This window comes from Temnothorax americanus, unplaced genomic scaffold, assembly GCF_048541705.1.
Source record: "Temnothorax americanus isolate GAGA-0224 unplaced genomic scaffold, ASM4854170v1 Scaffold66, whole genome shotgun sequence".
NCBI classification, from domain to species: Eukaryota; Metazoa; Arthropoda; class Insecta; order Hymenoptera; family Formicidae; genus Temnothorax; species Temnothorax americanus.
Genome location: NW_027509788.1, coordinates 625352 through 652111, shown reverse-complemented (window position 1 = coordinate 652111; position 26760 = coordinate 625352). Strand labels below are relative to the sequence as shown.

Here is a 26760-nt window from a genome sequence, read left to right as displayed (position 1 = left end):
AGTGAATTATCGTAAGTTACTACAGAAGTAACGCGCTCGCGTAAACGTAGTAACAGTAGGTAGCACACGTATTGGCTATTGCATAGGCATTGCCGTAACGTCTTACGCCTTAGATAATATTAATTAGTTTAGCTTGAATTATGTGTAATAAAAACATTTAATTTTAGTAAATTTAATTATTTTGCATGTCAAAGTTTACGAGGTTTACCACAAGCCTTATTTTAACTTTTGTTTATGTTATAATAACTTTAATGGTGCGTGTCCACTTGCGAGTAAAACTCTCGAGAGTAGCTCTCGAGATTGATTCTCGCAAATGGACATATTCCTAAAGAGTACCTATAACGGAGAATGAATCGCAGCTCTCGGCGAGCGAACTTTTCAAGACCTACTCGTAAATCGACACGACGTTATTTTACTCTCGGAGATCAGCTCGCCAAGCTCGAACGCTGTTCGTATTTTGAGAGCTACATGATGACACAAAGGAACTTATTGAATAATGCGGAAATCATGAACCATTGTAGAATACTACTGTGACAGAAATAAAAGTTTTTTTAATTTTTATGTTTTGCGAACAAAATGCGAAAAATTCATAATTTAAAGAATTAGATAAGAATATTTTTAATACATTCTCTGCTTATTACATGGTCAATAATTAGTAACATTTTAGTTTTACATACTTTGCACGTTTTAATTACAGCGTTGAAATTAAATACATTTTTACATCGCAAATTAAGTACATAAAAAAAAAAAATTAATAAATATTTACATGTAAAAATCTAACATCAAGGTATTTCGCAAACTGAAAACTAAATAATAATATCGCACTATGTATTACACTTCACAACTTGTAAGTCTGCAGAAACTTTTTATTGTTAGGAGTCTTCAATCTCAAGCTCTCTAATTAAAGCAGATCCAGCACCGAATGTACACCTGCGATCAATCCATTGCTTGACCCAGAAGGTCTTTTTGTTGTTTCAACGGCACTATAGCTCAAGTTCAAGCCATAGCTTCCTGAAGTTCGGCCTGTATAAAATCCGAGGCCTCCCTTCTGCTTTCTTAGAGATACACTCTCGGCGGGTTGCCATTAACCCTTCCGAGAGGTGGCGATCAAATAAAAACCGCGGACAATTTTCGGTCGGATTTGAACTCGGATCTTCAGCTCGTTAGAGCAGCGCATATCTTTCTGCGCCATGATCGCCCTTTTCCTTTTTAAAATAATGCTAGTCACTATAGCAGCCGCAAGTTTTTTCGTTTACGCGACATTATGATGTCACCACTCTCAGACATCAACTAAAAAAATACGTAAGTGGATACGGTTTTGAGAGAACTCTCAGAAAAAATACTCTTCGGATTCTCGCGAGATGCTCACGAGAATACAATGTCAGAAAAATTACTCTCAAATGGACATTGTCAGAATAACTCTCGAGAGGTATTCTCGAGAGTTTTAAGGCGCGTGTCCACCTGCGAGTAAAACTCTCCAAAGTAGCTCTCGAGTTATTCTGACACTGTCCATTTGAGAGTAATTTTTCTAACATTGTACTCTTGCGAGCATCTCGTGAGAATCCAGAGAGTATTCTTTCGGACAGTTCTCTCAAAACTGTGTCCACTTACGTACTTTTTTAGTCGATCTCTGAGAGTGGTGACATTATAATGTCTCGTAAACGAAGAGACTTGCGGTTGCTATAGTGGCTAGCATTATTTTAAAAAGATTATTTAAAAAAGTTTACCGCTTTTCTCCATGTTTCCTGTATGTCTAGTGCGTCGGCCCAAATGGATATGCCATATGTGAGCACTGATGTGACTACAGATGATAGAAGTAGTCTTCTGCTCTGCTTTGGACCTCCGACGTTGGGCATTAGTCGTGCGAGGCTAGCTCTCACTGCTGACGCTTTGGCACTGACGTGTTCGACCTGTTGCTTGAAATTAAGTCGGGCATCAATCAACACTCCCAAATATCGTATAAATGGTTGTGATTCTATTTCGTGCTCTCCAACATTTAGCTTGATCGTTTCAATTTGCTTTCTGCTTGTGATCAGCACTGCTTCGGTTTTATGTTGAGCTAGTTGCAAGTTCACCGTATTCATCCACATGTTAATTCTTCTGAATGTGATGTCGAAAGCCAGATTTATCTCTTCAAGGTGCTTCGCGACGATCACTACTGCTACATCATCAGCATATGCCACAAGTTTGACTCCTGTTGGCAAGGCTATTCTCAAGAGGCCATCGTACATGATGTTCCACAGTAAGGGACCCAAGACTGAGCCTTGTGGTACTCCTCCGGTGATTGCGTACTCTTCTGGGCCGTTTTTCGTGTCATATTTAAGGACCCTGTCCGTAAAGTAGCTTGCTACAATTTTACGGAGGTATTCTGGTACGTTCATTTCTTCAAGGGCTCGCATAATGCAGTCCCAGTTGGCAGAGTTGAAAGCATTCTTAATGTCCAGAGTGGCCACTAAGCAGTATTTCTTCTTTCCGCCCCTCCATTTTTTCCCTGCAACTGCATCCTTGGCCGTACTAACAACCAGGTTAATTGCATCTAGGGTTGATCTTCCTTTTTGGAAACCATACTGGTTGTCTGCTAGAAGTGGGTCGACTACTGCTTCTATCCTTTGGTGAATTATACGTTCGAATATCTTACCTGCCGTGTCCAGCATACAGAGTGGACGGTAAGATGATGGCTCATCCGGCGGCTTCCTTCCTTTAGGGAGCAGTACAAGTCTTTGTTGCTTCCACCTTTTAGGAAAGATTCCTTCTTTGAGACACGTATTGTAGGCCTCTAAAAATAATGCCAGCGCTGCTTTGATAGATGTTTTTAAAGCAATATTTGGGATTCCATCCAATCCCGGCGCCTTATTATTCCCTACACAGTTACATGCCTCCATCAGCTCAGCTTGCGTAACAGTTGGGATGTCTTCAGGATTAGTCTGCTCATGTCGATATGTGACTTCACATTATCGAGGGAACAGCGTAGTTACGATCCTCTCTAGAAGCTGTGGACACGTAGGTGACGGCATTGGCTGGTTCTTCAGGTGGGTCATGACCACCTTGTACGGTCTGCCCCATGGATCCTTGTCTACCTCTTCGACGAGCTCTTTCCAGCAGCGTTTTTTGCTATCTTTGATGGCTTTATTCAGTTCCAGGCGGGCCTTTTTGTACTCTGCCACCAGCTCTGCAGAGTTAGGTCGACGGAAGCCACGCTGTGACATTCTTCTTTTCCTGAGACACTCTGTACGAAGGGCGCTAATGTGATCGTTCCACCAGTGCACCGAGGGTCTTCGATTTATGCCACGTTTCCGGGGCATACAGGCGTCGCAAGCCTGGTCACTCTCTTTATTAGTTCCTTCGTTTTCTCTTCTGCACTTCTTGCGACAAACTGGTCGCTGTCTAACGCTGCTATCAAAACAGTTGGGTCAAAGGATTTTACCTTCCATCCAATTGCATTAAAACGTCTGTTTGCTCTTCTAGAGTTCTGACCAGTCGATATTTCCCACAGTATTGCGCTGTGGTCGCTGGCTGTATAGGTGTTCATCACTTCCCAAGAAAAGCTTCCTTTAGTTAGACTGCTGCTGACGAACGTAAGATCCACTATTGAGCTTGCCTCTCCTTTTGAATATGTTGATGTCTCACCGGTGTTAAGGAGGACAACATCTAGTGTGGCCATTGCCTCGAGTAGTGCCTTTCCCCGTGGATTAGTGAACTTGCTACCCCAGTCTATCGCCCAGGAGTTGAAGTCACCGGCTATTGCTACGGGGTAGTATTGTCTTGCATCCTCGATTAGCCGATCAAGGAAATCTGCGAATTGCTCAGTAGAGAGACTTGGCGGTGCATAGCAACTGTAGAAACGTATACCGTCTACCCATGCTGCCACAAATCCAGCTTCTCTATTATTTATTACGTCCTGGAAAGGAGATTTGCCACAAGACTAGATGACAGCTTTGGTGGTGCTGTCCGATTCCCAAGGTTGGGTATTCAGGTGTTTGTATGGCTCTGCTATTAGTACTAGGTCTAGCTCAAGTTCGCGCGCGGTCTGCATGAGCAGGTCGTGCGCAGCCTCACAATGATTGAGGTTGAGCTGTAATATCTTCATGTTCTTGTGTTCGTTATCTTCTGGAGCGCTTCTTGGAAGGCCGGGCATCTGTGAGTGCCTGCATGGTGGGCAGCCTTCTCTGCGCCGTGACGTTCAATGCACAGTACGCATTTAGCTGGGTTTTTACAGTCAGCAATCTTGTGCCCTTTTTGCCCGCATCTGATGCACAGATCAGACCGGTTCACTTCACTTTTACACTGGGAACCAAAATGTCCAAAGTTCCAGCATTTGAAGCATTGGATCGGTCTCTTTGTTGCTCTTATTCGGCAGTTGACCCAACCGATCCTTATTTTGCCGTTTCTTCCTAGCAGTGTCTGAGCTACAACCGTTAGAGTCACTGTAGCAGTCTGAGTACCTCTGTAGGCCTTACGGATCTTGATTGCCTCCAGTGGTATCTCACAATTTCCCCCAGCTTCTTTTCGTAGAGCGGTCTGGATGTCTTCTTTCGTTGTCGTGTCATCCACGTCTCGTATCTCGATGACTTCTTGCGGTCCTTTGCATATTACTTCAGCGTCCTCTTTGAGGATGCCCGCAATGGCCTTCTGCAATGCTTGACCTTTGTCAGTGCACTTCTTCGAAAGGGTGATGAGCATGTCACCGCTCTTGGTCTTAAGGATCTTTTCTACAGACGAGCGGGCCTGGTCATCATGGACGTCCGTCTTTATTCGCCGCAGGATGTCAGCGTATTTCTCCTTCTGGGCTGGTCGGATAATAAGAGCATCCGGTCTGATCCATTTACGCGGTTTCTTTCGCTTGGGTTCAGGTCGGGGTCCCGCTGGCGGCTGCTTTGGGAACTGCTCCTTTCTTTGCTTCTTCAGTTCTTTCTTGGACTGAAAAATCTGCCAAGCAGTTGTCTTTTTATGTTCGCCGCTCTGCACTGTTGCCCTTTGCAGAGGGCTCCTCTTCAAGTTCTTCCTCTTCGTGACTTGGCTGACCGTTGGGTCCGGAGAGGTTCGGTACTTTCTCTTATTAGACTTGGTGCCAGTTTCGCTTTTGTCTCCAGCGACAGATTCATTGTCACCATCGACTCCGGTGTCCATTGCTTCTTCCGTCTCAGCAGTAGGTTGACTGCTTTTCTCCGGAGTAACACGGGGAGTGAGTCGTCGAGATGACTGCCATTCTTCATCCAGTGTTTTAAACCTTTGAAGGGCGTTAACTACACTGGTTGTCTTGGTCTTTATCTCCTTATGGATGTTGACCTTTGATTTGACAAACTCATGCAATTCGCTGGTCAGCTTTTCAAGGCGTTGCAGCGCTTGCGTTTTCTTCATTTCAGCGCTTGCTGTAATCGCTGCTTCTTGGGCGTGAGGCCCACTAAAATTCTTGTTTATTTCCTGATTCTTCTCCATGCTTTTATTTTTGTTTTACCAGCGCATCGTACGGAGTGGAGCGGGTTGTCATAACTAGGAACGGGTGTACCCTCGGAGATAGTACTCCTACCCCAGTCCTCTGAGGCCTAGTCGACACTTAGCCAGTCCCGGAATACACGGACGGACTAGACTCGCTCGGGGCGGTGAAAGATCCGATATCTATCACTCACTGCGTACTTCCTGATCAAGGCCCGAGGTGACTGGCTCCTGATCCACTGCTGCAACTTACACCTCGGCAGAGCAAGCTCACATCAGCCGTAGCCCGCATCGTCGGAAATAATCGATACGGGTTCCGGACACTTCCAGTGAGTTACAGCAGGGAACGATCATCTTGCACGGTCAGATGGAGTGACCGAACCCTTTATAGGGGAGTTTGTTTCACGGGAGCGTATTTTATTTAACTCCTACCCTCTGTACCTTATATCAACTGAGAGACTTAGTCTCTTAGTGTCATCCAAGGACAGCGAGCGTTCTCCAATTCTCACGGAGACGCGCCTGGTAGCAGTTTCTCCTCTGCCGCAGGTGTGTGTGTGTGTGTGTGTGTGTGTGTGTGTGTGTGTGTGTGTGTGTGTGTGTGTGTGTGTGTGCGCGTGCGTGCGTGCGTGCGTGCGTGCCTGCGTGCGTGCGTGCGTGCGTGCGTGCGTGCGTGCGTGCGTGCGTGCGTGCGTGCGTGCGTGCGTGCGTGCGTGCGTGCGTGCGTGCGTGCGTGCGTGCGTGGGTGCGTGCGTGCGTGTTTGTGTGCGTGCGTGCGTGTGTGCGTGCGTGCGTGCGTGCGTGCGTGCGTGCGTGCGTGCGTGTTTGTGTGTGTGTGTGTGTGTGTGTGTGTGTGATGTTATGATGTCTCAACATAATTTTAATTTTTCCGCTCGGTAATTTTTTAGTCGATTCTTATGAATCAAGCTTGAAATCGATGTCTACGTGTACTAGGTTGCCGATGACGAGTTCGAGATAGTGCGTTCAGTAGTTTTCGGTGTCTAGGTATGTTAATACTTTGAATTCGATCTCTACGTATAACAGGATACCGATGATGATGTCTACATAGTGTGGTTCATAGTTTTTGGTGTATAGGTGTAACAATAAGTCGAAATCAGTGTCTAGGTGTATTAATAACTTTGATTCCAAATGTAGGACACATAGACATCGAATTCAAAGTCTCTCGAACTCGTCCTCGGCATCATGGGACAACTAAACATCGAATTAAACGTATACACATACATTCAACGTATATACATATATATATATATATATATATGTATTCAAAGAGATTAATTCTAATATTTAAAGTATGAAAAAGGTTTATATTTAAGTAAATCATTATGATAACCAGGAAGAAAAGAGTTTTGGATCGGATTTTAAATAATTAACAATAAACATAGTCATTAATGTAATTTTAGTATTTATTCTTCCTTTTAACTTTTAAAGATATATAAAAAATATTAAATATTTATGTTTTTAATAGGATTTCTTGTTGTGGCTTGTAACCGTGTGTTTGGAACATACAACCGTGTTTGTATGCCTTAAGGTATGTAATATATATTGAAATATGTTTTTAGTATAATTATAGCTAGATATGAGAACAATTGAAATGTAAAATTAAAGATTTTTATACAATTGACCATATAAATGAGAACGATTATAACATTATATTAAAGAAGTTTATCTAAAACTTGAATTTTACGATAAATGTCAAAATTGCAATATCTTCTAATTTAAAAACTCATACATCTTTATAACAATATACATATATATTTGTTTTAGGTTATTCTCATAGTGCCCTGCAGAGGTAAGTCTCTGTTTCTTTATTTCTTTGTAATTTTCTCAATATTTTCCTTTGTTCTTCTGTCTGTACTTGTTTTTATAATATTTTTTGTAATTTTTTTTTTTTTTCTCTTTTCCTCTCATTTTCTATTTCAATTACTCTTAGATATATTAAAATGCTGCTCTGCGCGTATAAAAATCGGCTGCCTAACGCGATCAGAGAGCTGCTCTGCGCATATTAAAATCGGCTGCCTTGCGCCGTTAGAAAACTGCTTTGCGCCAATAAAAATTGGCTGCTTTGCGCCCTTAAAAGGCTGCTCTGCGCCTCTAAAAAATCGGCTGCCTTGCGCCGTTAGAAGGCTGCTCTGCGCGAATAAAAATTGGCTGCTTTGCGCCCTTAAAAGGCTGCTCTGCGCCTCTAAAAATCGGCTGCTTTGCGCCCTCAAAAAGATTCACTGCGCTTATAAAGATCAACAGCCTTGCATCATTAGAGGGCGGCTTTGCGCCATTAGAAGGCTGCTCTGCGCGTATAAAAATCGGATGCTTTGCGCCATCAGAGAGCTGCACTGCGCCTATAAAAATCAGCAACCTTGCGCCATTAGAGGGCTGCTTTGCGCCCTTAAAGAGCTACTCTAGGCATATAAAAATTGACTGCTTTGCGCCGTTAAAAAATTGTACGAGGTTTACAAAAATCAATAATTGTGCGCTGTTAAAAAACTGTTGTACGCCTATAAAAATTGATTATATTTAAAATAAACATCAATTGCTGTAGTAGGAAATAAATACTATTTCAAAAAATGTCAATAAAGATTCAAAATATTATTTTAAAGTCTGCAGACAAAGATTTAATTACGCGAGGTGAATGGCTAACGGACGTGCATATAGATCATTTTCATCGACTTGTACAAAATTGTTCCGATTACAGACCAGTAGAAACATGGCGAATACAATTGCCTGATACAATTCAACCTGTATCAGAAGAAAAAAAACACATTCAAATATTATATAGTTCAACACGTCATTGGGTATGTAGTTATTATGATCGAAAAAATATATTTATATACGATTCTTTAAATAATAAAACATTGAATAAATATCATGAGAAATTCTTGAAAAAATTATATCCAAAATATGACTTTGAGAAAAATCATGTCAAATTTCCTAATGTACAATGTCAACCGAACAGTGATGATTGTGGTGTTTTTGCGATAGCTTTTGCGACTTCATTGTTGTACAATATTAAACCTGACAAAGTAAGGTATGAATATAAATTAATGCGCTCACATTTAATACAAATTTTAGAAAATAATGTTATTAAACATTTCCCTAAAGAAGTGATTACTAAACGTAAAAAAAAATATTTGAAAAGTAATTACGCCATAAAACGTCGTGCAGAGGAACAGGATTTACAAAATCATCCTATAGAGCAGCAACGAAGCAAACAGATTTTATCAAATAATCTTGCTCAAGATTCACAGTGTGATATTCTTGAAAATAGCGCAAAAAAATATCGTGCAGAACAACAAGATTTAGAAAATAGCAAAACAAAGCGATCAAAACAGAATTCAGCAAATAATGTTATTTCAAAGCCTGTAGAAAAAAACATAAGTACTCGAGGTAAATGGCTTACGGACCATATACAAAAAAGTATGAGACAAAAACGTGATTGTTCTTTGAACAATGAGAAAGACATAATAGAGAGTGATATTAATGATATTAGGAAATATGAATTTGAAAATAAGATTGCAAATGCAGAGAAAATACAGGAGTTAAATCAAGAAAGAAAGAGAATAAAAAATGCTGAACGAATGAAAAAACTACGACAAGATCCTTCGTATATTAAACGAGAAAAAGAAAAGAATGTGCAAAGAATTAAAAAAATGCGAAAAAAGGAATATACAAGGAAGTCGAAAGACAAAAGAACAAACAACGAATAATACAAATACGACAAAATCTAGTGTATAAAGAAGCAGAAAAGAAAAAAAATATACAAAAAATAAAAATTAAAAGAAAGGATACAGATTACTGGATAAACGAACAAATTAAAAACAGAAAGAGAATTATTATTTTACGTGAAGATTTCAACTTTATCGCACAACAAAGAAAACGCGACATTGAATACAAGAGATCATTAAGACTTGATGATTTTTTTAGATATCGAGAAAACTACAGCAATTCTATTCATAAAAAAATTAGGATTGGCATAAAAGGTAATGAATATTATCATAATGTATTGATAATGAATTTTTTGGAAAACAGGAAATTTGGTCCAGATGTAGTATGTTTGTGTTGTGAAAAATTGTTTTTCTTAAAATCAGTAGAACTTTTTAATATTAATAAAATAAGAAATAAATTTAGTGAGACAAAAATGGATATTAATGAATTTATTAACAAAATTGTTAATAACTCATCTGAATACGTTTGTTTGACATGTAAAAGATATATTACATTAGGAGAAGTTCCAAGAACAACAGCAAATACAGATTTAAAATTTCCAAATGTGCCAAAAGTTGTAACTAGTTTGACAGCACTTGAAGAACGAATGGTATCTCCGTATATTCCGTTTATGCAAATTAAAGCATTACAACCATATGCTATTAACCCTCAATTATCATTAAAGGGAAGTATTGTTAATGTGCCAGTTGAAATTAATGAAATGGTTAATGTTTTACCTAGAACTTTTGATGAAATGTCAACTATTCAAATAAAGCTAAAAAGGCACGTAGAGCACAAGTCTGATTACATGTACGAAACTATTAAACCAGCTAAAATTTGTGAGGCTTTGGAATACTTACAACAAACGCATTTGTATCGAAAAAATAATGTAAACATTGATGAGAATTTCTTCAAGAAATATAACAAAAACCTAACTGCAGAATTGGAATTTATTATCGATAAAAATGATAAAAACGAAAGATACAATAATATAAAAAAGCATGATTTAGAAAATCCGGAAAATAAATCCGATTCAGAAGAATCCGAATATTTCGAACCAAATGACGAAGTTCTTATTGTCGATAGGAACAAAGAAATTTCGACAAATATTCAAATTATAGCTCCGGGACAAGATAAATGTCCAATACCTTGGCATTTAACCGAAAATATTGATGAATTGTGTTTTCCAAGAATATTTGGAGGAGAAATTCTAGACAAAAAGAAAAAATTAACGTACTCACAAAGAATCAAATTTGAAGCAAGGCACAAAGATAGAAGATCGTGTCAACCTACACGAATTTTATTTATGGCGAAACAAAAATTAGAAAAGTCAGTAATGTCCAACATAAATATTTGTCTAAGGAGAGTGAAAAGAAACAATAACCTAACTGCTGGAGAAATTAAAAACTCGAATTTTTTAAATGATTCTATCCGTTACAATGATGGATACAAATTTTTGAAACAAGTACGTTCGTCACCTTCGTACTGGGAAAACAAGAAAAAACATTTACTTAGTATGATTAGACAATGTGGTATTCCCTCATTGTTCCTTACGTGTTCTGCATGTGAACATAAAAACCCTAATTTATTGAAAATTTTGTACAAAATCCGAGAAAATAAAAACATCAGTACATATGAGGCAATACACTTAGACATGGCAGAGAAAACAAAATTAATAAGAGAAGATCCTGTAACGTGTGTCAGATATATCGAAGAAAGATTTAATTTGATTATGTCTATATTACAAAATGAATACGGCCCATTTGGAGAAAACTATGTAGTTGACCATTTTCAGAGACGAGAATTTCAAGCCAGAGGTACAGTTCATACACATAATCTTTTATATTGCAAAAATGCACCGGTATATGACGAGGAAAATAAGGATACAAATAAAAAGTTAATACAGTGGATAGATAAAATCATTACATGTGCTAACGATGATAAAAATCCATTGATACGTTTGCAAATACATCGGCACAAATCAACTTGTTATAAAGGTCGAAAAAATAAATTTTCATGTCGATTCAATATTCCAATGTTCGTAATGAAAGAAACTATAATTCTCAAACCACTAGAAGAAAATGAAAAAACTAAAAATGATAAAACCAATAGAAAAAAAATAAGAGATTTAATGCAACTATTTTTCGAAAAAAATATACTCGTATCTTTTGAGGACATGTTGGAACAATTAGAAATGACGGAAAAAATTATATTCACACAATTAGAAGTACGTTATCAAAAACTAAAATATTCTTGAAAAGACAAAGCAACGAGGTTGCAATTAATGCGTACAATAAAACAATATTGACTCTTCTTGAATCAAACATGGACATACAATTTGTTTTAGATCCATACAGTTGTGCTTCATACATCAAGAGACACGGTAGTGTCTCGCGCCAAGTACACGCGGAGCGAGACCGACCGTGACTCTTTTACGCGACGCGACGAGTTGCGAGTACCCGAGATGTTGAGATCTCGATAACGAGTGAACGGATCAAGTTCTAAGTAGGCTTGATCGATAGCTTGGGGTCCAATTAGGGGGGGGTTTCTCTCATAATATTCCGCTACGTGCCCTACGAACGGAGATATTGCGACGCAAAGTCCAAATGTGAAAATTTTTTATTTTTATTAAGATACTTCCTCTTAACGCCGATATATGATGACGTCATAATCAGAAACGTCACTTTCACTTTTTCGACGCTGGCGGCGCAGGTATCGCCAGTTTCGATATCGCGCGCGTATTTCGAAATTAGGTCGATAGACTTATCGGTCAGAAGGAAGATTTCTATTTAGGTAAAAATTAGGTATATATATAAATAATATATATTGAGTTAACGGAAAAGAAGATTCTCTACGCTTGGCAGAAAATGCCGCTAGGGAATTTTTAAGTCGATTCTTATGAATTAAGCTTGAATTCGATGTCCACGTGTCCCAGGTTGCCGATGACGGGACCCAGATAGTGCGCTTCATAGTTTTCGGTGTCCAGGTGTAATCGTACGTTGAATTCGATGTCTAGGTGTCCCAGGTTGCCGATGACGAGGTCCACATAGTGCGCTTCGTAGTTTTCGGTGTCCAGGTGTAATAATACGTTGAATGCGATGTTTAGGTGTTCCAGGTTGCCGATGATGAAGTTTAGATAGTGAGTTCCGTAGTTTTAGGTGTCTACGTGTATTTATACCTTGAATTCTATGCTTAGGTGTCCCAGGTTGCTGATGACGAGGTCCAGATATCGCGCTCCGTAGTTTTCGGTGTCTAGGTGTAAAAATACTTCGAATTCGATGTTTACGTGTCCCAGGTTGCCGATGACGAGATCCAGATAGTGCGCTTCATAATTTTCGGGGTCCAGGTGTAATCGTACGTTGAATTCGATGTATAGGTGTCCCAGGTTGCCGATGACAAGGTCCACATAGTGCGCTCCGTAGTTTTCGGTGTCTACGTGTATTAATACCTTGGATTCGATGTCCACGTGTCCCAGGTTGCCGATGACGGGATCCAGATAGTGCGCTTCATAGTTTTCGGTGTCCAGGTGTAATCGTACGTTGAATTCGATGTATAGGTGTCCCAGGTTGCCGATGACGAGGTCCACATAATGCGCTTCGTAGTTTTCGGTGTCCAGGTGTAATAATACGTTGAATGCGATGTTTAGGTGTTCCAGGTTGCCGATGATGAAGTTTAGATAGTGAGTTCCGTAGTTTTAGGTGTCTACGTGTATTTATACCTTGAATTCTATGTTTAGGTGTCCCAGGTTGCTGATGACGAGGTCCAGATATCGCGTTCCGTAGTTTTCGGTGTCTAGGTGTAATAATACTTCGAATTCGATGTTTACGTGTCCCAGGTTGCCGATGACGAGATCCAGATAGTGCGCTTCATAGTTTTCGGGGTCCAGGTGTAATCGTACGTTGAATTCGATGTATAGGTGTCCCAGGTTGCCGATGACAAGGTTCACATAGTGCGCTCCGTAGTTTTCGGTGTCTACGTGTATTAATACCTTGGATTCGATGTCCACGTGTCCCAGGTTGCCGATGACGGGATCCAGATAGTGCGCTTTATAGTTTTCGGTGTCCAGGTGTAATCGTACGTTGAATTCGATGTATAGGTGTCCCAGGTTGCCGATGACGAGGTCCACATAGTGCGCTTCGTAGTTTTCGGTGTCCAGGTGTAATAATACGTTGAATGCGATGTCTAAGTGTTCCAGGTTGCCGATGACGAAGTCCACATAGTGCGCTTCATAGTTTTCGGTGTCCAGGTGTAATAATACGTTGAATGCGATGTCTAAGTGTTCCAGGTTGCCGATGACAATGTCTAGATAGTGAGCTCCGTAGTTTTTGGTGTCTACGTGTATTAATATTTTGAATTCGATGTTTAGGTGTCCCAGGTTGCTGATGACGAGGTCCAGATAGCGCGCTCGGTAGTTTTTGGTGTCTAGGTGTAATAATACCTCGAATTTGATGTCTACGTGTTCCAGGTTGCCGATGACGAGGTCCACATAATGCGCTTCATAGTTTTTGGTGTCTAGGTGTATTAATAACTTTAAATCTAAATGGGTGCGTTCAGCCGATACTCTGCTAGCCTAGAAATTGTGAGCAGTCGCTCATTTTCGCTCGTTTCCTCTCCTTTTAATCCATTAGGTCAAAAGAGAGGAAACGAGCGAAAACGAGCGTCTGCTCACGATTGCTAGGCTAGCGGAGTATTGGCTGAACGCACCCAATGTAGGACACGTAGATATCGAATTCGAGGTATTAATACATGTAAACACTGAAAACTACGAAGCGCACTATGTGGACCTCGTCATCGGCAACTTGGAACACGTGGCCATCGAATTCAAGGTATTAATACACTATAGAGCGCACTATGTGGACCTCGTCATCGGCATCCTGGGACACCTAGACATTGAATTCAAGCTTGATTCATAAGAATCGACTTAAAATTTCCCTAGCGGCAGAATTAGAATTATGTCATGACATAATAAATATCGCTAAATTAAAATTATGTCTAGACATAATAAAAATTGGACAAAAATTATGTCTAGGCATAATAAAAATTGGATGAATTAAAATTATGTCTGACGTAAAAATAATTATCAAAAATATCGATACCAGAAGATATCGGTACATATACAGTTGCGAACAACATTCAGTAAGACACGCAAATAAAAATAAGTAAAGAATTTTACAGTTAACGACTTATTAACATTAATCATGCTTTATTGCGATTATGTTTTATGTTAAAATTGGAAAATATATACAAGGTGTACAACTAAAAGGGTTACAGATTATTATTTTTAAAAAACTGAGCAAAATATTAAATTGTTGTTTTCTTTAGAAATAATAGTCCGTATTGTATTATATACTGTTTATAAGATTATAAGATATATTGTTTATAAAATTAAGATGCGTAACACTACAAAAAGGCGTGATATCCGTACAAAATTACCTTTTAAAAAAAAAGGTAAAAAAGAGCGCCAAGTACACGCATAGTAGTGTATATGTATTATGTTGTTACCCTGTTATGTTGTTACCTTGAAAAAAACAAAGTGGTAGTATTATACCTCCAAATAGCTTTATCCTGTACATACTGTTTATAAAATGCGTAATATACTACGAAAAAGCGTGATATCCGCACAAAATTACCTTTTTTAAAAAAAGGTAAAAAAGGGCGCCAAGTACACGTATAGTAGTGTATATGTTGTTACCTAAAAAAAATGAAAGTGGTAGTATTATACCTCGAAAAAACCTAAGTAACAAGTGGTAGATTTTTATATCTCGAAAAATCTCGAAAAAATCTAAGCAGTAGTATCTTTATTTCCGAAAAATTATAACCCAAGTGATACACGTCACAAAATTATGTTACCTTATCAAAAAGAAGAGTCGCGATTCAAGTGATCTATTACAATTACAAAAAAGAAATAATATCTCTTTAAATTACAGCGCCAATTACAGAGAGAACATGTATATTGCCTCAAAAAATAATTGTTGCACTACTTTGAAAAACCTTTACATTGTGTCAATTAGAAAAGAATGTATGATAACAATTTTATAAGATTAAAAAATTTTATTTAAATTTAACAAAGGAATACAAGATATTTAAATACAAAGTTTACATGTGTATTTTTTAATGGTCACAAAGAATTACACAGGTAACAGTACAAAATACAAATATTTTATTAAAATATTTAATCCAACGAGGGAATACAATTTGTATTTAAATATAAAATTTATATATGTATTTTTCAATAGAATAAAATATTTAATCACAAAGAATTACAAAGGTAACAGTACAAAATAAAAATATTTTATTAAAATACATAAATTTTTCTTGTAAAAAAACTTGGCGCCGTCAGCCCTCGAAATAAAAATAATTCAGAGAAAAATGCGATGGGAGAAATATTAAATGATTATCAGCGTGGATGTGGGAGTGAATGATATGGGTGTGCGTGACGACGCGGACGGCGGATAATGCGGCTTATAATTAAGTATAGAATAAATTTATTTATTTATTTAAAATTTCGAGGTCTAACAGCGCCAAGTTTTTTTACAAGAAAAATTTATGTATTTTAATAAAATATTTTTTTTTTGTACTGTTACCTTTGTAATTCTTTGTGATTAAATATTTTATTCTATTGAAAAATACATATATAAATTTTATATTTAAATACAAATTGTATTCCCTCGTTGGATTAAATATTTTAATAAAATATTTGTATTTTGTACTGTTACCTCTGTAATTCTTTGTGACCATTAAAAAATACACATGTAAACTTTGTATTTAAATATCTTGTATTCCTTTGTTAAATTTAAATAAAATTTTTTAATCTTATAAAATTGTTATCATACATTCTTTTCTAATTGGTTTTTCAAAGTAGTGCAACAATTATTTTTTGAGGCAATATACATGTTCTCTCTGTAATTGGCGCTCTAATTTAAAGAAATATCATTTCTTTTTTGTAATTGTAATAGATCACTTGAAGCGCGACTCTTCTTTTTGATAAGGTAACATAATTTTGTGACGTGTATCACTTGGGTTATAATTTTTCGGAAATAAAGATACTACTGCTTAGATTTTTTCGAGATTTTTCGAGATATAAAAATCTACCACTTGTTACTTAGGTTTTTTCGAGGTATAATACTACCACTTTCATTTTTTTTTAGGTAACAACATATACACTACTATACGTGTACTTGGCGCCCTTTTTTACCTTTGATTAATTACGTCACAAAAATTGACGCCGGACTATCACGATTACTAAAGGAAGCAGCCAAAGATTTAGAAAATGGTAATTTAAATATTAGACAAAAGTTTAGAAAAATCGCAAACGTTTTCATAAACGGTAATACTATGTCTGCACAAGAAGCTGTTTATCATGTCCTTGGTCTACCACTTTCATTGTGCAGTAGAGCTGTTGTTTATATTAACACTGCCCCGCGAAAAGAACGTGTTCGTATGTTAAAAAATGAAAAACATTTGAAGAAAATGAGTGATGAATCAACAGATATATACTATAAAAATATAATTGAAAAATACGAGATTCGGAATTACAAAAAAATGGCTGATATTTGTCTTGCCGAATTCGCAGCGAACTATGATGAAAAAAGGAATAAATACCAAAGTGATAGTGAGAATGAATATAATGAGAATATTGAAATTAGAGAACGACAAAAACAGAAAATTATTAGATTTCGTCGTTACAAATTACAAAAAGACCGATATAATTATTTCAGAGAACAGGTTTTGTTGTTTCTACCTTGGAAAAATGAAACAGATGATGTGGAGAGACAAAATTGTGAAACACTTTATAAAAAAAATATTCATTTAATTGAAAAAAACAGAATAAAGTTTGCAGTAATAGGAGATGCAGAACTTGATAATGCGTTGGCTGACGCACAGCGAGATCAACAAAATGTAGAAGATGAAGAGGTAGAATCTTTCATGAATACAAAAATTCCGAAAGAGCAAGAGATAGATATATTCGGTCAAACAGGTGTAGCAGATTGTTCGAAGAACAATAAACGAAAAATAAGTAAGATCCACCTAAATCAACCAAAGAGGAAATGATGAGTATTCTTCAAAAATTAAACGACAAACAGAGGGAAATCACAATACACGTTTTACATTGTTTCAAAACTGGTAATTTACCAATTAAACCGTTTATCAGCGGATCTGCAGGAGTTGGAAAAAGCACAGTCATTAACGCGATTTATCAGTTATTAGTGGATTATTTCTACGAAATGCCTGGAGAAAAAAACAATTCGGTCAAAATATTATTGTGCTCCTTCAGGAAAAGCAGCATTTCTAATAGGTGGTGTAACGTTACACACTGCTTTTGCTTTACCAATAACACAGTACGGAGGGCAAATGCCAGAATTGTCAGCAGCTGTGGCAAATACTATTCGTGAGAATTTAATAGAATTAAAATTATTAATTATAGACGAAATATCTATGGTAGGTAGTACAATGTTTAGTCGAGTGGATACAAGATTAAGACAAATTATGGGACGTGATAAAAGCTTTGGTGGAGTTTCTGTACTGGTGGTCGGGGATCTTTATCAATTACCGCCGGTTATGGATACTTCAATATATCTTTGTCCGAAATCTTGCATGTTAAGCGTATTTTCAGAAAATGCTTTATGGAATGATTTTGAATTCTTTCAGTTAACAGAAATAATGAGACAAAAAGAGGATAAAACGTTTGTTGAGGCTCTTAACAACCTTGCAAAAGGAACAATGTGTGAAAATGATATTGCTCTAATTAGGTCAAGAGAAACGACAGACGAATACATTCCAAAAGATGCAATTAGATTATATGCTGATAATCACACTTTGTTGATAGTTTTAATAAATTAAAAATCGATTTACAAGATGGTACAGCTTATGAATCTATAGCAAAAGACACAATTTTAGGAAAGGTCAGTAGTAAATTAAGAAATAAATTACTAACGTCCTTAAAAAACAAAAAGAGAACAGAATGTGGTGGCTTGGCTTTCAAAGTTATATTAAAAATAGGTATCAAATACATGATAATTACTAATATAGCTGTAGAAGAAGGCCTAGTTAACGGAGCTTGTGGTATATTGAAAAATATAACATTTAAACCAGATACAAATGAACCAATTAAAATATGGCTTGATTTCAATAATGATAAAATTGGCGTGGAACAACGAAGACCATATATAAAGTATATGACTGAAAATTATATGGAAATGTGTTTAGTTCCGCTATCACCGCTCTCTGTCGTATTGAACGTCAATGAAAGAATGGGATATCAAATCGTAAGGGAACAATTTCCAATTACACCTGCTGAAGCTATGACAATCCATAAAAGCCAAGGTCAAACGTACGAAAAAGTATGTGTTGATTTTAGGAACAATTGCCGTATGACGAGGCCAATGTTGTACGTAGCACTGAGTAGAGTAACAAAATTATCTGATTTATATATTCTTAGAAGTTTTACATCACCCAAAAAACCATCAACAAATAATTTATTAGAATTAGAAATAAAACGTCTAAAAGAAGAGAAGTGTCTTAAATTGTCGTATTCCAAAATTATAAAAGGAAACCAAATAAAAATTATTTACCAGAACGTACGGTCACTGAATAAAAATTTGAATAATATATCTTGCGATAAATGGTATCAGCAAGCAGATTTATTAATTTTTGCAGAAACACAAACAATCACAACAGACAATTTGACATTTGAAGGATTTAATATTATTTTCCGAATAGACAACTATGATAAACGTTTACCAAAAAAAATAATATGTTTTATTAGAAAGGAACTTAACGGATTTATTGAAAAACATATACAAAAAGATGAAACTATAAATGGACAACAGCGTCATATTGACTTGATACGCATGAACATAAATGAGGTGGAGATCATTACCGGTTATAAATCACCATCCGTACCTCGAACTATGTTTATACACGAACTAGATAATATTTTAAGCAAATATATTAGTAAAAAAAAAATTATAATAGGTGATTTTAATTACGACTCGTATAAAAAAGGAGGATTTTTAGAAAAACATTTAAATAAATTACAATTTAAACGTGCAATTAGTACTCAAGTGTCAACTACAAACTTTAATACGCAGATAGATGTAATATTTATATCGGAGGAAATATTAAATTATAATGCGGGGGTATACGAAACTTATTTCTCAGATCATAAACCTATTTTTATCGGATTAAACGAGCAGACCGAGAAACTAATATCAAGTGTAAAAATGGTGGAAAAATTGAAAGAAGAAAATTCTTATAACAAGAACAAAAATTCAGAAGAACATTTATTCAACGTAATATCTGAACAAACTAATGAGACATTTAGGAAAGATAACAAAGAAAGTATAACAGTAGCAGATACAGTAGAAATTAATCCACCTCCACAAACTTTAGAAGAAAATGTGCTAAACAAATATTCGTGGCTAGGTGATAGACCTTTAAATGAAATTATGAAAATAATAGAAAATAATACTCAATTTAATCGTGTTGATGTATTATTTATTACTAATTTACATTGGGTTAATCCAATCTTTACCCCGGATGTTCAGATTGTTGGAGGTTGTCAAGCTGGCAACCACTGGCATTGTATTTATTATGACGGTGTAAAACTTCATATATATGACAGTTTGTATTTTGAAACGCACTCTTATGACAATCTAACATTAGTTGAACAAAGATACATTAAAAAACAATATCCTAATTTAACTCAGAATAATGTAATATTTGAAAAAGTTACAAAGCAACCGGACCTAGCATCGTGTGGTATATTTGCAGCAGCATTTGCTATATCGATAGCAAGGGGAGAAAATCCATCTATTATAAAATATTCAACAGATATGCTAAAGATGCGTAGGCATTGTCTAAAGATTATTAAAGAAAAAAAATTACTGCCTTTTCCAGAGGAATAAAAACTTAAATTTAAAGAATATAATACATACAGAATGATACACACTCATTGCATTTTCACATCTTCTTTATATTAAACCTAAAGTACAATCGTGAATTGCCAAAAATATAATAAACAATTCAGCTTTCATTTCTGAGAATTCGTACATATATAGAAGCTTTATAATAAAACTAGATCTGATCAACCAAATTTTAATGAATTATATATGAAATAGAGGTAGAAAAGAATGAAGAAACAAATGTATATATTAGATCGTCTCTACTTTCTCGACGTCATAAATATTTATGGGAATAAAAAAAGTGTGCAAGTAAAAACTTGCACATTGCTTCTTCATAGTTATTAAGTGTGCAAGTTGAAACTTGCACATTGCTTCCTCATAGTTATTAAGTGTGCAAGTTGAAACTTGCACATTGCTTCCTCATAGTTATTAAGTGTGCAAGTTGAAACTTGCACATTGCTTCCTTAGAGTTCTTAAGTGTGCAAGTAGAAACTTGCACATTGCTTTCTTAGAGTTTTTAAGTGTGCAAGTTGAAACTTGAACATTGCTTACTTAGAGTTATTAAGTGTGCAAGTTGAAACTTGGACATTGCTTCCTTAGAGTTCTTAAGTGTGGGTACATAATTATGTATACAGGCTCCTAAAGAGTTAAGTGTGCGAGTAGAAACCTGCACATTGCTTCATTAGAGTTTTTAAGTGTTTAAGTAGAAACCTTCGCACACAAAGCTTCCTCTATGAGGAAGCCAAAACAAATAAATACTGAAAATTATACATTGAAAAAAATAAATGCTTCCTCATAGAGGAAGCTTTGTGTGCGAAGGTTTCTACTTAAACACTTAAAAACTCTAATGAAGCAATGTGCAGGTTTCTACTCGCACACTTAACTCTTTAGGAGCCTGTATACATAATTATGTACCCACACTTAAGAACTCTAAGGAAGCAATGTTCAAGTTTCAACTTGCACACTTAATAACTCTAAGTAAGCAATGTCCAAGTTTCAACTTGCACACTTAACAACTCTAAGAAAGCAATGTGCAAGTTTCTACTTGCACACTTAAGAACTCTAAGGAAGCAATGTGCAAGTTTCAACTTGCACACTTAATAACTATGAGGAAGCAATGTGCAAGTTTCAACTTGCACACTTAATAACTATGAGGAAGCAATGTGCAAGTTTCAACTTGCACACTTAATAACTATGAGGAAGCAATGTGCAAGTTTCTACTTGCACACTTTTTTTACTCATACTTAAGTTATGAATTTAAAAAAAAAAATGTTTAAAATTTGGAAAATTTCAAATGCCTGTAACTTTAAGAAGAAAAAAGATATTGTAAAAAATAAGGTGGCCTTTTTTTCGTTTTTCACTGTACTTTTCGAAGAAAATATCGAAAATATGTTTAATGGGCAATATGACTGTTTTTTTTACGATTTAAGTAAAAAATGTTTGTTTTTCTCAGTGCAACCGTTTTTATTTAAAAAAAAATCTCAAATTCTAAACTTAATTTCGAAATTTTTAAGACGTATAAGAAAATGGGATTCCATTAACTTCGATTTTTTAAGGGATTTTTTTATTTTTTTCAAAAATAATTTTTTTAAAATAAGATAGACTTTACCAACAACTATCATTTTATAGACAGCAATCCTGAAATTTCGATCTATAGGTAAACAAGAAATTCGAATATTTTATATTTTTTAATTGCATTTTTACTTCTTTTTATTATTAAATTACTTTTTTTTAATGGAATATTATAAATTGGAGAACTTTAACGATTAGCATGTATCAATTGAATCATATAGTTAATGAAAAAAACACGTATATTATCTGTAAAAATAGCAATCCAGATTTATTTGAAAATAAAATAAATAAATAAAAATAAAAATTAAAGAGAAACATAAAATAAATGATAAATATATCAAAAAATTATGCCATATTATATAACGTTTTTACTATTTATTTATTTTTATTTTTTTTATTATTTTATGTGATTTTTTACATCATTACATCAAGAGAATAATTTCACATTTAAATTTCCATTGTTATCAGGTATAACGCAATGATTTTTTTATGTATCCGGTATAGGTTTTGTTATATTTTTGTCGGAGGATTACGCAGGGATAGAAACAAGGCTACTCGTCAAGTTATTACTTTAGTATAATTACGGACTGTATTTAAGACAATAATGGATTACAGAGAGAGACCGTAAGTTCCTGCGCTCGTATCAAGATACGTCCTATTACTAGCCGGTTCCGAACGAGAGTGTCGTTCCGCACGCGCACGCGATATATCACGATCCTTCAATCCCCCTGCTCTGGATCGCTAATTGGTTCCTGCCGATAGTCGCGAGATGGCTCGCAAATGTCCTTAGCCGGTTTCGATCCCGCAGCAGTTAGACTCGCGTTTGAACGCCCAATACACAACATCTCTTCCTCCTGTAAATCGAATGTCAATAAACATGTCTAGGGGTAAAGCTGTTCGACACAAAAGACTGAAACTTGAAAATATTTATCTCAGAAGCTGTTCAAATAAGTTCCGTATCTTTCTGGAGGCTTCCTAATCCGCTGAGGTCTGCCTTCATTTTCGGAATTTACGATGTTTTGGTTACCTTCGGACATATGTCCGTTTGATGATGTGTTTACAAGTGGGACACTGGCTTCCACAGTTTCTCCTTCCTCGAAGTCTGTTGACTCTTTTTCTTGCGAGTCATCCGAAGCATCAGAGGTGAAATTCTGCGGCTCCTGTTCCCATTCGCTATTCGTTTCGGAATTTACAACGTCGTAGCTTGTATGCCATCGCTTATCATAGTCGCTATCGCTGTCGCTTTCATATTTGGTAATGTCTTTTCCTAAACCTCGAAATTTGATTTATGTGGCGTTTCCAAATTTTATCGGCGATTTTTATCGGTTTCCGGGAACATTAGGTCCAATCTGCTTCTTAACTTTCTCCCCAACATTGCTTCCGCGGGAGATTTCCCAAGCTCTGCGTGGGGAGTTAATCTATAATGAAATAAAAATTTCTGCACATTGGTTCTAATGTTTCCGTCTGTTACGTTTAATTTGCGTAAAGCCTGTTTGAGTGTCTGTACAAATCGTTCTGCTAAACCGTTGGTTGCGGGGTGATAGGGAGCAGTGCGCTTATGACAATTAATGCCGTTGCTTTTAACGAATTCTTGGAATTCTTTCGAAATAAATGTTCTGCCATTATCTGTGACTATGCTTCGGGGTAATCCAAAAGTCGTAAAAATTTCTCTACATTCATCTATCGTTGTCTCCGCGGTTATATTCTTCATGAGATGCACTTCCGGCCATTTCGTATATGCGTCGACTAAAACTAAAAAGTTGTGTCCCAAAAATGGACCCGCAAAGTCTATGTGTACTCTTTCAAATGGTTGCGTTGTCGCTTCCCAATGATGCTAATTTTACAACTCGGATTATTACTGAATGTGCTACACGCCTTACAGTTTTTTGTTATACCCTCGACTTTTTTATCCATGTTCGGCCACCAACTAAAATTTCATCCTAATTGTTTCATTTGCACTGTACCAAAATGTCCGGTATGCAATTCTTGTAATACTTTATTTCTTAACACTTTTGGGATTACCACTCTATCCTTTCAGAAAATTATACCTTCTTGTAGCGCAAATTCCTGATCCGTATACCCTAACGCTTTTAAACTTTTTCTTTTTTCCAACGCCGCTCAAATCTTAACTAATAACGTGTCCTTATTTGTTTCGTTTCGTATATCTCTAGCCGTTACCGGTAATGTGTTTACATTCTCGATTTGCAAAATATCTACCATATCGTATTCACCACTACGCGTTTTTGATATTTGCATTGCCGTGATCTTCCGATCTTCGATATTTAATATTAAAATTGAAAGCTTGTAAGAAAACCGCGTAGTGTTGCATACGCAACGCACTGTATGCCGGCCTTTTGGGGATTAAAAATTTGTGCCAACGGCTTATGATTGGTTAGCAGTGTAAATCTATTTCCATATAAGTATTGATGAAACTTTTTAACGCCGAATATAATCGCAAACGCCTCTTTATCAATCTGCGCGTATTTCTTTTGAGTTTCTGTAAAAGAGTTAGACGCATATTGTATCACGCGCTCTGTGCCGTCCGGATAAATATGAGAGAGAACGACTCCGACTCCGTACGGGCTAGCATCTGTGGCAAGTATACAAGAGGCCGTTTCGGGTCAAACGGAACTAAAATTTTTTTATCTCCGAATTCTTGCTTAACCTTATTAAATGAGGCTTCTCAATTTCTCGACCAGATAAATTTGCTACCCTTCTTTAATAATCTATTTAGTGGGTATATTTCACTTAGGTTTTTAATAAATCGACCAATAGTTAATTAAACCGATAAAAGCTCTCAGTTCCGTGAGGTTAGTCGGTCTAGGCATTTTATTTACTGCTTCAATTTTCTTTGGATCCTTTGAAATCCATGTTTTTACCAATAATATAACCGCAATATTCGATTTGATCCTTAAGGAAAACACACTTCTCTAAATTGATACGTATTATGCTCGGCTAACCGTTTTAATACTAATTCTAAACGCTCTAAATGTTGCTTTAAATCTTTTCCGGCAATTTGAATATCGTCGAGAAAAGTTACTACCCCGTCTAAGCCTTTCAAAATGCTCTTTATCGTCCGTTACCAAATCGCGGGTGCCGATGCTGTTCCGTACATTAGTCGGGTACTTTTAAATAAGCCTTTGTGTGTATTCAGTGTGAGTAATTCTTTATCCGACTCCTCGACTGGCAATTGCAAGTATGCCTGTTTTAAATCGATTTTTGAAAATACCTTTCCGCCAGCCATTGAAGCAAATAATTCTTCAGTAGTGGGCAAGGGATGCTCATCCACTACCAAAGCCAGATTTAGTGTCACACTGAAATCTCCACAAATCCTAATGCCACCGTCTTTCTTTAATATCGGTACAATTGGCGTGGCCCATCTGGACGATTCTACTTTCTCAAGAATACCCGCGTCAACCATGCGTTCTAACTCTCTCTCTCTACTTTTTCTAAAATTTTGAACGGTACCGTACGGCTTTTCATGAATATCGGCTTAGCGTCCGGTTTCAATTTCAAGTGCGCTTTATAATTTTTAATGCAAGCAAATTCGTCACTTACGACCTTACTGTATTTTCCCAAAAGTCTATCCTTTTTTTATTCAATTCTTCCAACAATTTAATGTTTTCAATTTCTTTTAAGCTACTTTTAAGTTTCTTTAATACATTTAACTGGTTTATCCACTCCCGGCCTAACAACGGGTCTCTATCATATTGTACAACATACATGTTTAAATCTTTAACTTCGTCCACATCGCGAACTTTAACCTTCACGTACCCTAAAGGCACAAAATTTTGTTTACAGTAAGAGCGCAATTTTAAACGCGTTTCGTGCCACGCCACATTCGGGAAATTATGTCTAAGCCATTTTCTGCTGCAATCTACGTCAAAACTCACTTTTCGATTTTCGACATGCAAGAAAGCCGTGAATTTCCCTCTGTGCTCCGTTCTACCCCGTCCACGCGGCACACTTCTTCTAACATGTTCGTTTGGTCTTTCTTTTTACACACTTTTTGGAGATGCCCAAAACCTCCGCATTCTCTACACTTGACACTTCAAGGAAGGGTACAACTATGCGCATAATGAGCCTGTCCACACCTAAAACAAGAAATACTGTTATTTTTAGAATTTTGTCGCTTCGGTTTATAACCCGCATTATTTTTCGCCAATGTTAACTCCTTTTTGTTTCCCGGGTTATTGGACTTCGCCCTCCGTTGTTCTCCTCGGTCGTTTCCTCGGTCCTTTGTTTTTCTTTGGTTCTTCGATCCTGCTCCGACAAAGTCCACGGCCGCTTCCGCAACTTCCTCCTTCAACTTGTTCACCCCCTTCTCCGCCAGCTCCATCCCGCAAGCGGATTTTTAGGGCTGAGTCTCTCGTCAAATTCGCCGTTTCCAACAGCCTGGATTGGATTCTTTGGTTTCTCAAGCCAAAAACGAATTGATTCCGTAGTTCCGTTTGCAGATAGTCCCCGAATTTACAATGAAAGGATAGTTTTTGCAGGGCGGCCATATATTCCTGCGTGCTCTCGTCCGGTCGTTGCATTCGCTTCCGAAAAATGTATATTTCGGCTATCTCTAGCGGCTCGGGCGCGTAAAATTCTTTTAATTTGCCGACTAGTAACCCATAGGACTGCGCGTACGGGTCTACGGGATCCAAACGGTCGCATAAAATCCCGAAAGCTTTTACGCCCACAAAATGTAAAAAATACGCCGCTTTATCACACGAAACGCGCCTTCCAGGCGTTATAACCATCGGACTAGTGGTTGTCGGTTAGGCTCAAAGAATTCCACTTGAATTGGATTCGCGAACGTTACGCCGGCGCTAATCGTCTCCGTACCGTCTCTCGACATTCTCTCGGTTTTTGTTTGCATTAATTACTTACTTGTAATTAATTTATCCAGCTCTCTCTCTCTCTCTCTCTCTCTCTCTCTCTCTCTCTCTCTATCTCTCTATACATCCGCTTTTCCTCCAACCTAGCGTCTTCTTCTTCGTCTCTCTTCCTGCCGCGTGGTCTTCTCGAACCTTCCAGACTTCCTTGACTTCCGGTTTGCCAAGTGCCTCCGAAACTCTCTAAATTATCCCATCCTCGTCGCCACTGTTATATTTTTGTCGGAGAATTACGCAGGGATAGAAACAAG

At 36.9% G+C, this 26760-nt stretch overlaps 1 protein-coding gene across 1 annotated transcript; it reads right to left on the bottom strand.

Annotated features, from left to right (window-relative positions):
- Positions 1-3280: 3280 nt before the first annotated feature.
- LOC143905727 (uncharacterized) lies at positions 3281-4087 on the bottom strand. The gene is made up of 2 exons (XM_077421305.1): positions 4001-4087; positions 3281-3898 (listed from the first exon to the last, which is right to left on the bottom strand). The coding sequence occupies exons 1-2, from the start codon at positions 4085-4087 to the stop codon at positions 3281-3283; spliced, it is 705 nt and encodes a 234-aa protein (XP_077277431.1).
- Positions 4088-26760: the final 22673 nt, after the last annotated feature.